The sequence below is a fragment of the Hyla sarda genome, chromosome 8, assembly GCF_029499605.1.
Source record: "Hyla sarda isolate aHylSar1 chromosome 8, aHylSar1.hap1, whole genome shotgun sequence".
NCBI classification, from domain to species: domain Eukaryota; kingdom Metazoa; phylum Chordata; class Amphibia; order Anura; family Hylidae; genus Hyla; species Hyla sarda.
This window is the reverse complement of record NC_079196.1, coordinates 230,865,453-230,882,121: the sequence shown is the minus strand read 5'-3', so window position 1 is coordinate 230,882,121 and position 16,669 is coordinate 230,865,453. Positions and strand designations below refer to the sequence as shown.

At 43.8% G+C, this 16,669-nt stretch overlaps 1 protein-coding gene across 4 annotated transcripts in view; it reads right to left on the bottom strand.

The window, feature by feature from the left end:
- Positions 1 to 16,669, bottom strand: part of LOC130284955 (RING finger protein 112-like) — a 228,822-nt gene that overhangs the window by 123,199 nt on the left and 88,954 nt on the right. For all 4 annotated transcript variants that reach the window (XM_056535938.1, XM_056535939.1, XM_056535940.1 and 1 more), the window contains 2 exons: positions 13,535 to 13,609; positions 5,396 to 5,602 (listed from right to left, as the gene is read on the bottom strand). In XM_056535938.1, the coding sequence (XP_056391913.1) occupies positions 5,396 to 5,602; positions 13,535 to 13,609 (282 nt within the window). The remainder of the gene's footprint in view (positions 1 to 5,395; positions 5,603 to 13,534; positions 13,610 to 16,669) is intronic.

Sequence of the window (16,669 nt, the reverse complement as noted above, 5' to 3'; positions counted from 1 at the left end):
TCTCTGTAGGCCAGAAATAGCCGTTTTTAATACAGATTCGCCGCAAATGTATTCGACCAGAAAAAGAAAGTGTTGGAAAAATTTTGCGCATCGGTCGATTAGAATTTTTGAAAAGTTCGCTCATCTCTATTTGTAATATGTGTATGCCGTCATAGAAGTTTGTACCAGGCACACGCCACGATAGAGCTTGTACCATGCAAATGCTGTAATAGAGTTTGTACCATGCATATGTCACAATATTTCTGCCATGCATATGCCTCAGTAGTTTGTACCATGCATACACTGCAATAGAATTTGTTTCATGCATATGGTACGATAGCTTGTACAATGGATATGCTACAACAGTTTGTACCATGCATATGCTGTGCTTTATGATGTATGCTACTATATGTATACGCTACTAGCATGTATACGCTACTATAGTTTGACCCATGCATACACTCCGTTAGTTTGTATCATTCATACACTACAGTAATTTGTACCATGCATATGCTTCCCTAGTTTGTACCATGATTTATGCTACAATAGTTTTTAACATGCATATGGTACGACTGTTTGTACCATGCATACACTATGATACTCTGTACCATGCATACACTATGATACTCTGTACCATGCATACACTATGATACTCTGTACCATGCATACACTATGATACTCTGTACCATGCATACACTATGATACTCTGTACCATGCATACACTATGATACTCTGTACCATGCATACACTATGATACTCTGTACCATGCCTATGCTATGGCAGTTTGCTACATGCATACACTATGATACTTTGTACCATGCATACACTATGATACTTTGTACCATGCATACACTATGATACTCTGTACCATGCATACACTATGATACTTTGTACCATGCATACACTATGATACTCTGTACCATGCATACACTATGATACTCTGTACCATGCATACACTATGATACTCTGTACCATGCATACACTATGATACTTTGTACCATGCATACACCATGATACTCTGTACCATGCATACACCATGATACTCTGTACCATGCATACACTATGATACTCTGTACCATGCATACACTATGATACTTTGTACCATGCATACACTATGATACTCTGTACCATGCATACACTATGATACTCTGTACCATGCATACACTATGATACTCTGTACCATGCATACACTATGATACTCTGTACCATGCATACACTATGATACTCTGTACCATGCATACACTATGATACTCTGTACCATGCATACACTATGATACTCTGTACCATGCATACACTATGATACTCTGTACCATGCATACACTATGATACTCTGTACCATGCATACACTATGATACTCTGTACCATGCATACACTATGATACTCTGTACCATGCATACACTATGATACTCTGTACCATGCATACACTATGATACTCTGTACCATGCATACACTATGATACTCTGTACCATGCATACACTATGATACTCTGTACCATGCATACACTATGATACTCTGTACCATGCATACACTATGATACTCTGTACCATGCATACACTATGATACTCTGTACCATGCATACACTATGATACTCTGTACCATGCATACACCATGATACTCTGTACCATGCATACACCATGATACTCTGTACCATGCATACACCATGATACTCTGTACCATGCATACACCATGATACTCTGTACCATGCATACACTATGATACTCTGTACCATGCATACACTATGATACTTTGTACCATGCATACACTATGATACTCTGTACCATGCATACACCATGATACTCTGTACCATGCATACACTATGATACTTTGTACCATGCATACACTATGATACTCTGTACCATGCATACACCATGATACTCTGTACCATGCATACACTATGATACTTTGTACCATGCATACACTATGATACTCTGTACCATGCATACACTATGATACTTTGTACCATGCATATGCTATGGCAGTTTGCTACATGCATACACTATGATACTTTGTACCATGCATACACTATGATACTCTGTACCATGCATACACCATGATACTCTGTACCATGCATACACTATGATACTTTGTACCATGCATACACCATGATACTCTGTACCATGCATACACTATGATACTCTGTACCATGCATACACTATGATACTCTGTACCATGCATACACTATGATACTCTGTACCATGCATACACCATGATATTCTGTACCATGCATATACTATGATACTCTGTACCATGCATACACCATGATACTCTGTACCATGCATACACTATGATACTTTGTACCATGCATACACTATGATACTCTGTACCATGCATACACCATGATACTCTGTACCATGCATATACTATGATACTCTGTACCATGCATACACCATGATACTCTGTACCATGCATACACTATGATACTTTGTACCATGCATATGCTATGGCAGTTTGCTACATGCATACACCATGATACTCTGTACCATGCATACACTATGATACTCTGTACCATGCATACACTATGATACTCTGTACCATGCATACACTATGATACTCTGTACCATGCATACACTATGATACTCTGTACCATGCATACACTATGATTCTTTGTACCATGCCTATGCTATGGCAGTTTGCTACATGCATACACTACAATAGTTTCTACCATGCATACCTTATGCTACAGTTTTACCATGCATACACTACACTACAGTTTGTACAATGGATACACTATGATAGAGTTTGTACCATGCATATGTCATAATAGAGTTTGTATGCATATGCAACGATAGAGTTTATACCATGCATATGTTACTATAGAATTTACACCATGCATACACTACTTCAGCATTCATGCCAGGGCTTCCTTGGTGGGGCTCATGTGTGCCCTGCCCCAGCCTTGCCGTAAATTTACAGCACTGTGTATAAAGTGACGCGCTGCTGTGCCATACATTTACAGTGTGCCCTATCCTCCAAGGGTAAACCGTTGCATTGGGTGTGGCGGGCGGGCTGGGGTAGCGCTCTTTACAACGGCTGGAGAGCCACTTGAATTGAGGTGACTTTAGACTATGCAGCCCATTTTATTTTGGTAGGGGTCCTACTCCTGGGACCCCCACAAAAAAAAAATGCCTGTGCTTATTTTTGGTCCCAATCCAGCCCTGCTTGCCACTTTAATTGAGTGGAAAGGAGGAGGGGCAGGGCATGTCAGTTGTCAAGTGCAGGGCAGCTGCGCACACCACACTAGAGGAGAAAGGGCACGGCTTCCTAGATGAGACTTATGTGGGCCCTGCCCCTCGTCCTCTCCACTCAATTAAAGTGGCAAGCAGGGCTGGATTGGGAACAAAAATAAGCGCAGGCATTTTTTTTTGTTGGGGGTCCCAGGAGTAGTAAAGTCACCTCAATTCAAGTGGCTCTCCAGCTGTTGTAAAGCTACAACTCCTATCTTCTAACCTTTCTCTCTGCAGAATCTGAAGCCCGGACATTATTGGTACTTTGTCAGTAGATTCTCATTCTCTGTATAAAGACAATACTCAATGTAATCCTGTCACAAACTGCGTCATCAAAATTTAACCCTGCCAGACATTATGCCCCCTGAAAATAACACTGCTAAACACTTCTTTGTATGGCAGAATCCCACCCCTGTACTGTTCTTCCCCAATCCCCTTAGTCCTCACAGACCCATCTTTCTATTTCTCCCTCAGTCCCCTAAGGGCTCGTCCACACAGCAAACATTCAGTCAGTGGAATGTCCTCTTGCAGCAAGTGCCACCGAAGTCATCATCAGTAAGACCACACGGACGTGCACAGTCTCTTCGACAGCAATGAAGTCTGGCAGAATTCTGCTCAACGTATAAACATGTTCATTCTTTGGACGGACTTCCTTTCTGCTGGCAGAATTTTCTGCAACAATTCCACAGTGTGCACAAAGCAGGAGAATCCCATTGAAAATAATAGTATTCTGCTGCAAGTGGATTTCCACAGTGAATTCTGCCAGCATAATGTCCGCAGTGTATATGAGCACTAAGTCCCCCTAGACCCCTTAGTCCATCTCCAGATGCATTTTCTTCCTTCTTCTTAAGAGTCCTAAGTCCCCCAGACCCACTGTTCTCCAGACCCCACTTTCCCCCAGGACCCTAAGTCCCCCAGACCCTCTGTTCTCCAGACCCCACTCTCCCCCAGGACCCTAAGTCCCCCAGACCCTCTGTTCTCCAGACCCCACTCCCCCCAGGACCCTAAGTCCCCCAGACCCCTTTGTCACCTTTGCTTTTACACTTTTCTGTCCCCCAACCCCTCTGTTATTCTTCAAACTTCTCTGCCACCTAACCCCTTTATTATTCTCCTCACTCCTCTAACCCCCTCTGTTATCCTCCACAATCCTCTGCTGACTCCCCCAACCCCTCTGTAATCCTCCATAATCCTCTGCCAACCAACTCCCCTCACCCAAACCCTATGTGATCCTCCATACTCCTCTTTCAGCTCTCCCCACTGCTTTGTCATCCTCCTCCTCACCTTGAGCTCTCTGTGCCGATGGGATGTCCTACTTCTGTGGAACAGCTGGGGCAGGGACCATGACGTCAGAGGCATGCCTGTCATATCTGTTGCCCTTAACTTGCCCCGGTTCAGTTTACTTAAAAAATGGCACAGGGGCAGATGCCTGGTGCCGACTCCAGCCCTGGTGGCAAGGCAGGGGTTGACAGTCAGGACATGATAATGCTGCTGCGCTTTCCCTGCCTAGCCCACAACATGTCAGGAGCCTGGATCCTAATATGGACTCTGCTGCTGCCGGCGGGAACATCTGGCAGAGGCGCTTACACTTTGGGACCAGGACAACAATTAGTGATGGCGGAAGAGGCCCGGTCACAATAGCAACTGTTGCAACTTCTTTAGCTACGCCACTAATAACATGCAAGGTTTGCAGCCATGAGCACAAGTGTTAGACCTGTAAGGCTGCATTTGTGCAAGGACCCCGGGTATAAAATGCCCCCTGTACCTCAAGGCAGGGCACAAGTCACCTCCCAACCCTCCCTTATTTATTTTATTCATCCATGGGGCATGCGTGCCATCGTATGTGGTTTATGGCACACTTCTAACTGCTATAGTGAGGTTAATATCAATCATACAAGAACGAATGTAACGTTTGCATGCATGAGCACAATAATAATACGTAAACCAAATCTGCTTTGATCTTAGATGAGTTCTGAGGAGAGAAGGGCTGCAGACTGGGCCATCTGACCGATTTACTACAGAGCGGCATCCAGTAGCTTAAAGTGTATTATGATATGTACCAGCTCCAGAGGAGAAATGGTAGAAAATATTTATATAAAACCAATAGAAAATATGTTTTATGTCATACATACAATGCAATTTTTATTATTATTATTATTGTTGTTTTTTAAACTCACCTATGATTCCAACATTACCTTGTACTTTTCAGAGTATTTGGAGCAAAACATTTCCATTTTCTTTTTTAGTTCAGATTTTAGATCTTCTATGAGATTTTTCTTTTTGTCCTCAGAGTCGGTCAGGAGGAGATTTCTGTACTCAGACTGAAGAGATCTGATCTCATCCTCAACCATTGACCTCATTGCAGATGGTGTAATCTCTAAGACATTATTTACTGGTGGATCCTGTGAGGTGGGAAGTGAAAAATGAGAGTTAATGTATCAATGGATTCATGACCCAGAGAATCATCTTCTACAGTTCAGTAGATTATAAATACTAGAAGATGTTACAGGATTTACACCTCTGATGCCTTCAGGTACAAAATGTTTATTGTCCTGCAACACACACACACACACACACACACACAAACACCCTCCAATGAGATTAACCCCCTTCCATGGGGATCTTCTAAGAGTCTGTTGATATTTTTATTTCATCTTTTCCGTATAAAGCGTGTTTGCTTTATACCCTGACATGACCTTAGAAATATCTATCTATCTAAATTTCCCAGGAGAGCAGCACAACCAATCAAGTAATCCAGATAGCCGGTGCACGCTGTGTAGGAGCCTTGGTTCAGGGATCCCAATAAATAAATCCTAAGAAGCAGCAGCACACAAGGTATACGGTGCAAAAAAGTTTGTGGTTTATTGCATCAGTGTAGACAGAGCAACGTTTCTGCAACCTCCTCGTCGCCTTTCTCAAGCTCAACTGTGTGACCCCCCAGTGCAGTTTAATTACATTCAGTGATTACAAAATTGCAAACATGAGTGTAAAATGAAGACATAGTATGGTATACAATGGTGCTCCATACATCGGTGGTTCAGTGAAAATAGTGATTCTCCTCATTAATGGTTCCTCCCAGTGCAGGTGAATGTGGGCGGATACTTGAGATATACATCATAACATATATTTACATATTTACATAATACACATAAAAGCACTTACCCAACAGAGCATGTTCGCGGGCTTACAGCACGTTGAAAGAGCGGGGCAAGGAAGTAATTGCACAGGTCAGAGCAGCACTGCCAATCAGAGGCAGGCTACGCTGATCGCGCGCATCCAATCACTGTATGAGTCATGTATCAGGTGTTCAGACATGCGCACTGCTGGAAAAGACGCTGCCTGCGCCATCTTGGTAAAGGGAAGCATCCCGTACGTACTGGCTATGGCTTGTCACGCATGCTCAGTAGTGTCTCTGCGCGACTCGGGTGCCATATTTGTATAGGTAATTTATCCAGTAGTGCATAAGGTACAATTTCTGTATACAGCGATCACTAATCGGCGATCCCATGTTCTGTTTGCATGGGGCCCATAGCAGATAGAGCTGGCATGGCTCATTACCTACGGCCATATACGGGGCAACAGGTATATACATGCAGAGTGGCAAATGCTTTCACATATGCCCTGCATATACGAGATACAAGGCAGACTGGCACTGGCCAAAGACTGCCGCCGCTGCCCCTGACTCAACCTCAATTCCCCGGCCGTGACAGGGAATTCTGCAACCCCCAGAATAATTAAGATACCTGTATATAGTGACTGTCCGCTGTATTCCAGATAGGAATAGATACATGACTGTGTGGGAGGATGCTTCAACAGTACATAAAATAATATGAACTTTTAAGAAAATTAAAGAAATAAAAAATAAAAAATGTATAGAAGATTCACTTAATAAATAAAGTTTGCCCAATGCTCTGTTGGTGGCTGTACATAATTTGTTTCCAAGTTTCTGAAATACAACCAAAAGAGAGAACATTATTAGCAGGGTCTACTTATGTACAATATACAAAGAAGAGATACATACAGAATTTAGGGCTACATTGTAGGGCTATCTTCTACTCATATTAGAGGTGGTTTTGAGGTGGTGGTGACCGTATAACCATGCTAAAAAAAAACAGCCATTTTACCAGCCATTTTACCTGATGATGAGGCATTGTGGCCTCGAAAAACGTTGTTGCACGACTTAATAAAGAAGTTTACCTACCAGAAACAGCTCCTGCAGTGGTTTGCACTACCAGCACCAGGTTTTTTTTCCTTGATCATTCATCCTAATATCTATCAGTCGGAGTTCCTCCATACCGACGCCGGGGAAGCAGCACCACCAGTACTTTGGTCTTGAGTGACCCCTGTGCATATAGTTGTTGTGGCTCTCTCACAACAACACCAGGTGAGCAGTGTTCCTTTGAGTGTATTCTATTCACTGTCCCTGCTCCTAATATCTGTAACGATACCGCCCTATGGGAAGCTCTGCCTCTCTTTTATTCTAGATATATACAACCCTCAGTTGACATGGCCCGGGAGCAGTCCCTGTCCTCCCATTGCCTTTGTCCTATGCTGTTCCCTCTCCTAGAAAAGTATCTTATGCTGTGGGTTCAGCTCCACTATTTACTGAAGACGATCTAATAGAGGCCAAGTAGTGATGCGGAGAGAGTGACGTGGGAGGCGGTGTTGCCAGGGTTCAGGGTCCTGAAGAAGACACTTTTGGGGAACCTGAGAAGGACATCAGTGACGTGCAGACAACTGTTGATCATGATGATGAAGCCGATCGCAATTGGGAGCCGGGTGCAGAAGGGACTTCATCATCATCAGGAGAAGAGAGTTGCAGGTGGCCTTCAAGACAGCAGTTGAGCCAGCAAGGCGGTAGCACGGTTGGCAGTCAGCATGGTGGCAGGAGTGGAAATTCTGGAGCCAATCGTGTCCTAGGGAGACCACCTGCTTCGCGGCAGCCTACATTTCCGGGAGGTAGTGGAACAGGGGTTCCTGGAGACGGTGCCAGTAGCAGTCAATTAGTGGGGACTGTTGGTGGGAAAATCAGCTACTCGGCGGTGTGGCAGTTTTTCATCAGGCATCCGGAGGAAGTTCATGTAGCCACATCCAAGATCTGTCGGCAGAAGGTGAAGCATGGCCAGGGTCCCAATGTCGGCACCACAGCCCTGCGTCAACACGTGCTTCCCCACCATAAAGCAGCCTGGGAAAACCGGAACCGTGGCTCCGATGTAGTGGTCCAGCCTGCTGCATCACCCTGTGGCCATCCGCTCCCTCCTTCATCCAGCCAAGGCTCCACCACCTCAGCCGAAGGGAGCTGTGTGTCAAACCCTCCTTCTGTCGCTTCGGCTTCTCCCGCTTTTAGTCAGCCATTTCGTCAACAATCCATCGGCGAAGCCATGTCCAAGAGACAACAGTATGCGCCCACTCATCCAACGCCGCAGAAGTTTTTGAATGTGCTCCTGTCCAAGTTGCTGGTGCTGCAGTCCCTCCCTTTTCAAGTGGTGGAAATTGATGGCTTGTGCCAAGCCGAGGTGGAGAGTCCCAAGCCATCATTTCTTTGCGAAGAAGGCAGTACCCGCCCTGCATAAGTTTGTACAAGAGAAGGTGGGCCAGTCCTTGAGCCTGTCGGTGTGTTCAAAAGTGCACGGCAGCGCCGACGTGTGGAGCTGTAACTATGGGCAGGGACAATACTTGTCTTTTACGGCCCACTGGGTAAATGTGGTTCCTGCACAGCTACAACAGCAACTTGGACAGGTCACACCGCTTCCTCCTCCACGCTCTCGCTCTCAGGCAGTTGGTCCTATGTCAGTGTGCAACTCCGCGTCCTCATCCTCCACTGTGTCCTCGGCCTCCACTGCATGTAGAAATCTCGGTGACCCTTCATCGTACCATGTGTGTAGGGCACGGTGGTGTCAAGCTGTTCTTCACATGGTTTGCCTTGGCAAACGGAGTCACACAGGGGAGGAACTGCAAAAATTTATTCGCAAAGAAATCCAAGTATGGCTTACTCCACGAAATCTGGTAATGGGATCCATGGTGACCGACAATGGGAAGAACATCGTATCCGCGCTGCGACAAGGAAGTGTGAAACATGCGCCCTGCATGGCACAAGTGTTGAATCTGGTTGTCAAGCACTTCCTCAAGTCTTCACCCCATTTGCAAAACATCCTGAAAATGGCAAGGAAACTGTGCCTGCACTTCAGCCACTCGTACACCGCCAAGCACACCTTCCTTGAGTTGCAGTGTCAGTACGTTATCCCACAACATAGTCTTATTTGTGAAGTTGCCACACGTTAGAATTCCACCCTCCATATGTTGGACAGACTATACGAACAAAGAAAAGCCATCACCGATTTCTTGATGATCCAAGCAGATAGGAGTACTCCCCTGTGTAACTTCAATGTCAACCAGTGGCAGCTCATACGTGACACCTGCCATTTGCTGACGCCCTTTGAGGAAGCCACATTATTTGTAAGTCGCCTGAACTGCGCCATGAACGACGTAATTCCACTCCTACATGTCAAGGTGAATCAGGGATGGATCAGCCAGGATTTCCAGCCACCAATGCCAGATGCCTCAGAGTAGATTGACCATGCTGCTACACCAACACTTCCCAATTATGTTTTTGAAACCCTCTTTGGTTATCAATTAGGGTTCTGAAACCCTCTTTGGTACTGCCATTGCCTGCTCCTGGCTCATCCTGTGTCTTTCAGGAACTACTTGCCTCACTGACGCTTCTGGCCTTGGGCCTTTAATTTTTGGATGTTTAGCAGTAGCTAAATACATGCTTTATGCAAATTTCACCATTCATCTTTAGTGAAGGGGTTATGAAACCCTCTTGGGTACTGTGAATGCTTGCTCCTGACTCATCCTGTGTCTTTCAGGAACGTCTTGCCTCACTGATGCTTCTGGCCTTGGGCCTTTCATTTTTGGAAGTAGCTAACACATGCTTAATGCTAGGTAGTAGAGACAGGCGGTGTGTACAAAGGGCAGGGACCTAATGAACCTGAGCTTATGACCCGCAATTAGTTGGAATTCTTCTTTTATGGCAAATAATTGCAATCCCCGATCCCTATCACGAACGGAGTTGAGCTGATTACCCGCACCTGTCGGTGAAAGATAGACACACGCTGGCCCGTTCAGTGCTGCGCGCGTGCAGCCTCGGACATCTGAGGGCATCACACACCTGTTATTGCTCAATCTCGCAATTGATCGTGCAATGAAAGGGGTTAGGAAAGCCATTTGGGTACTGCTGATGCCTACTCCTGACTTCCTGTGTCTTTAATCCTGGGCCTTTAATTTTAGGATTTGTAAAATAGATACATACATGCTTAATTAAAATTTCAACATTCATGGTGCAATGTATGGGGTTATTAAACCCTCTTGGGTAGTGTTTTTTTCAAATTTTCTGATAATTTTCTCAGTAATAAACTTGAATTTTCCAGAATAATAACCATTACACCATTGAACGCTTGTTGTGTGCGATTTTTTTAATTAAAATTTTCAAAAATAATACGAAGATGGATGAACTCTGCTTCTTTATTTCAGAAAACATTACTTTAGAGAAGAAAGTCTTTTTGTGGTCCACCATCCTGCATTATAGATTCTTCTGGACTCTTGGATATGTGCTTGTTCTTAAACAAAGGTACAAAAAAAAAAAAGGTCCGGTCAGGGCAAAGGAGACATTGCGCCTACATCTCATGGCCACATGAGTCCTGTGGGGGCTTGTTGGATGTGGTCCTTCGTACCCACACGCTGGGTTCCGGGGACACTCAAAGTTTGATTTAAATTTCAAATTAAAAAAAATCAGACATTTCAATGGTCTCCTCATGCATCAGCCAACTCCAGGCAGCGTCATTCTGGTAATATATAGAGAGCACTTGCTGTCCTAAATTTTCGTTAAAATTTTTCGTCAAAAATGTTTGTCTTTTTTATTAAGGATTGTGAAGCTTTGGTGCGTACTAATGTATCAGTCAACTCCAGGCTGTGTCATTCAGGCAATATATGGTTTACTGATGGCGCTGCTTGGCCTGGGTCTGGGAATTTCAAATTTTCTCATAGGTAGCACCCGCTATCCAAAAGTCTTCTTCATAAATTTCTACAAATGTTGTGTTTTTTTGGGGGGATTGTGAATCCCTGGTGTGTACTCATGCATCAGCCAACTCCAGGCTGCGTCATTGAGACACTGTATAGTCTAGAATCTGCTATCAGGTGATCTTGAGTTAAATAATTAAAATCCTCGAAGCATTTACTTGTTGCTTCTTTGGATGGACCTATTTCCTATGTGTGTGATCCATAGTGGCTTACCATTGCTTCAGCCACCTCAAGGATGTCCTATATCTTCTTCAAATATATAAAAAATGGTCGTTCTTAGGGATTGTGAAGCCCTGGTGTGTACTCATGCATCAGCCAACTCCAGGCTGTGTCATACAGGAAATAAATGGTTTACTGATGCTGCTGTGGGGCCTGGGTCTGGGAAATTAAAATTTTCTCATAGGTAGCACCGGCTATCCACAATCTTCTTCAAATATTTCAAAAATGGTTAATTTTTCTTAGGGATTGTGAAGCCCTGGTGTGTACTCATGCTGCTTCCTGCTACAGCCCATTGGTCCTGTGACAGTGTGCGACTCTGCCTCCACATTATCCACTGTGTCCTAAGCCTCCACTGCCCGGACAAGTCTCAGTGGCCCTTCAGCATACCATGTGTGCAGGGCACAGTGGTGTCACGCTGTTCTTCACATGGTTTGCCTTGGTGAAAAGTCTTGGAAACAATGGCTGGTCAGGACAATGGAGACGTTGCGCCTACATCTCACGGCCACATGAGCCCTGTGGGGGCTTGCTGGATTTGGTCCTTCGTACCCACACGCTGGTGTCCGGGACAATCAAATTTTGATTTAAATTTCAAATTAAAAAATCAGACATTTCAATGGTCTCCTCATGCATCAGCCAACTCTAGGCTGTGTAATTCAGGCAATATATTGTTTACTGATGCCGCTGCTGGGCCTGGGTCTGGGAATTTCCACGCTGTGTCATTCAACCACTATATGGTCTCCTCATGCTGCCAACACCTCCACGCTGCGCCATTCTGCCACTATATGGTCTTCTCCTACTGCCAACTCCTCCACGCTGTGTCATTCAGCCACTATATGGTCTCCTCATGCTGCCAACACCTCCACGCTATGTCATTCAGTCACTATATGGTCTCCTCATGCTGCCAACACCTCCACGCTGTGTCATTCAGTCACTATATGGTCTCCTCATACTGACGCCAACACCTCCATGCTGTGTCATTCATCCACTATATTGTCTCCTCATGCTGCCAACACCTCCCTGCTGTGTCATTCAGCCACTATATGGTCTCCTCCTGCTGCCAACTCCTCCACGCTATGTCATTCAGCCACGATATGGTCTCCTCATACTGATGCCAACACCTCCACACTGTGTCATTCAGCCACTATATGGTCTCCTCATGCTGCCATCACCTCCACGCTGTGTCATTCAACCACTATATGGTCTCCTCATGCTGCCAACACCTCCAGGCTGTGTCATTCAGCCACTATATGGTCTCCTCATGCTGCCAACACCTCTACACTGTGTCATTCAGCCACTATATGGTCTCCTCATGCTGCCAACACCTCTACACTGTGTCATTTAGCCACTATATGGTCTCCTCATGCTGCCAACACCTCCACGCTGTGCCATTCAGCCACTATATGGTGTCCCTATGCTGCCAACACCTCCATGCTGTGCCATTCAGCCACTAAATGGTCTCCTCATGCTGCCAATACCTCCACGCTGTGTTATTCAGCCACTAGATGGTCTCCTCATGCTGCCAACACCTCCACGCTTTGTCATTCAGCCACTATTTAGTGTCCTCATGCTGCCAACACCTCCACACTGTGTCATTCTGCCACTATATGGTCTCCTCATGCTATCAACACCTCCACGCTGTGTCATTCAGTCACTATATGGACTCCTGACACTGATGCCACCACCAGGCTCTGTCATTGTGCTGCTGTGCGACAGTGATTCTAAGAGCGATGCCGGTAATCTGCATGCTATTCTGAATAACAGTATTATTTCACTACTTCAGCACACTCCATATGCGTTTTAGGACAGAGAAAAGTGTTCTATACCCCTATAGAGGCTGTAGGTAGGCTAGAAATAGCCTTTTGTAATATAGATTCGCCGGAAAAAAAATTGGATGAAAACTAACTTTTTCGGAAAATTCGGCGAATCGGCCGAATCTAATTTTTCAAAAGTTCGCTCATCTCTACTTATAATCTATAAAAATCTATAATACATAAAAATGTTGTGAACCCTGAATGATCATATTTTATTTGTAGTACCACATTTTCCAGGAAGATGTCCAGCCTCTTGGTGATATTATTCTTGTTTGTGACATTTTTCAAAGAGAAATACATCTGTAGGGATAAAAGTACAATATAATGTCAGGAGCGTAATTAATAGAGGAGGAAGGGTCAGAAAACAAACAAAGAATATCAACCAGATGCACCAGAATATACAATATACTCCAGGCTGGATTGGGCAGAGAAATGGCAAATGTGGATAAATGGGAGGTTATGTACTGGGGACATGGAAATAAAATGCACAATGATGTGCTAAATAATAAAACACTGGTAAAACTAAAACCGAAAAAGAATTACAACTTATAAGTTATAGATACTAGATCTAATGGGACAGGATGTTTATCCAGGGATTTATTCTGATGCCATATTGGAGCAGGGAAGGAATTTTTCCTCTGTCATGGGGCAATTGGCCTCAGCCTAAAGGGTGGGGGGGGGGGGGGGCTTCCTCTGGACCAACACAGTAGGGACACAATAGGGATACAGGTTGAGCTTGATGGACCATTGTCTCTGGAAAATAGGACGACTCATAGATCCCATCAAGGGGCTATTTTTCCGCAAGTAAAAGTGAAAGTCCAATTGCCTTATATAGCGATATAGTCTAGTCATGGAGTGTCGGAAAATGGACCACAAGGGCCCTGAGATCTTGACCTAGTGTGTGTATAATAAATAAATATTTTATAGATAATACACAACCACACTTTATTTTTTTCTACTATTATACTCTATTTTTCTACTAATATACTTTTTCTATTCCCAATCACCTAAAGACCAAGAAAAATGTTAAGACAAAATAATTCAACACACCTGGTATCACCACACGTGGAAATGTCAAGATTATTTGACCAAAGTCAAAAATTGAAGATATTCGATCATCTCATACCCCCCCCCCCCCCACCCAGAAAAAAAAAAATATGATATATATATATATATATATATATACATATAAAAGTTCACATATATACACAAAAGGGGTATCACTGTAAACTATACAGGGTGGGCCATTTCTATGGATACACCTTATATACACCCTATATACTCTATATAGTGCGCCATTTCTATGGATACACCTTATATACACCCTATACACTCTACACAGTGCACCATTTCTATGGATACACCTTATATACACCCTATATACTCTATACAGTGCGCCATTTCTATGGATACACCTTATGTACACCCTATATACTCTATACAGTGCGCCATTTCTATGGATACACCTTATATACACCCTATATACTCTATACAGTGCGCCATTTCTATGGATACACCTTATATACACCCTATATACTCTATACAATGCGCCATTTCTATGGATACATCTTATATACACCCTATATACTCTATACAGTGCGCCATTTCTATGGATACACCTTATATACACCCTATATACTCTATACAGTGCGCCATTTCTATGGATACACCTTATATACACCCTATATACTCTATACAGTGCGCCATTTCTATGGATACACCTTATATACACCCTATATACTCTATACAGTGCGCCATTTCTATGTATACACCTTATATACACCCTATATACTCTATATAGTGCGCCATTTCTATGGATGCACCTTAATAACATGGGAATGGTTGGTGATAACTTCCTGTTTGTGGCACATTAGTATATGTGAGAGGGGGAACTTTACAAGATGGGTGGTGACCATGGCGGCCATTTTGAAGTCGGCCATTTTGAATCCAACTTTTGTTTTTTCAATAGGAAGAGGGTCATGTGACACATCAAACTTATTGGGAATTTCACAAGAAAAACAATGATGTGCTTGGTTTTAACGTAACTTTATTCTTTTATGAGTTATTTACAAGTTTCTGACCACTTATAAAATGTGTTCAATGCTCTGCCCATTGTGTTGGATTGTCAATGCAACCCTCTTCTCTATATACTGCTATATACTACTATATACACCGCAGGAGAAATGCTAGCACAGGCTTCCAGTATCCGTATACACTGCTATATACACTACTATATACACCGCAGGAGAAATGCTAGCACAGGCTTCCAGTATCCGTATACACTGCTATATACTACTATATACACCGCAGGAGAAATGCGAGCACAGGCTTCCAGTATCCGTATACACTGCTATATACTACTATATACACCCCAGGAGAAATGCTAGCACAGGCTTCCAGTATCCGTATACACTGCTATATACTACTATATACACCGCAGGAGAAATGCGAGCACAGGCTTCCAGTATCCGTATACACTGCTTTATATACTATATACACTGCAGGAGAAATGCTAGCACAGGCTTCCAGTATCTGTATACACTGCTATATACTACTATATACACCGCAGGAGAAATGCTAGCACAGGCTTCCAGTATCCATATACACTGTTATATACTACTATATACACCGCAGGAGAAATGCTAGCACAGGCTTCCAGTATCCTTATACACTGCTATATACTACTATATACACAGCAGGAGAAATGCTAGCACAGGCTTCCAATATCCGTATACACTGCTATATACTACTATATACCCCGCAGGAGAAATGCTAGCACAGGCTTCCAGTATCCGGAGTTTCAGGTGCTGCACATTTCGTATCTTCACAGCATAGACAATTGCCTTCAGATGACCCCAAAGATAAAAGACTAAGGGGGTCAGATCGGGAGACCTTGGGGTCCATTCAACTGGCCCACGATGACCAATCCTGTTTCCAGGAAACTGTTCATCTAGGAATGCTCGGACCTGACACCCATAATGTGGTGGTCACCATCTTGCTGGAAAAACTCAGGGAACGTGCAGCTTCAGTGCATAAAGAGGGAAACACATCATCATGGAGCAATTTCACATATCCAGTGGCCTTGAGGTTTCCATTGATGAAGAATGGCCCCACTATCTTTGTACCCCATATACCACACCAGACCATACATTTTTTGTCTTCCAACAGTCTTGGGGGGATCTATCCAATGTGGGTTAGTGTCAGACCAATAGCGGGGGTTTTGTTGTTAACTTCACCATTCACATAAAAGTTTCCTCATCAATGAACAAAATCTTCTGCAGAAACTGAGGGGCCTGTGCACATTTTTGTTTTGCTCATTCTGCAAATTCAGTGCCGATCTGGGTCATCCTCGTTGAGATG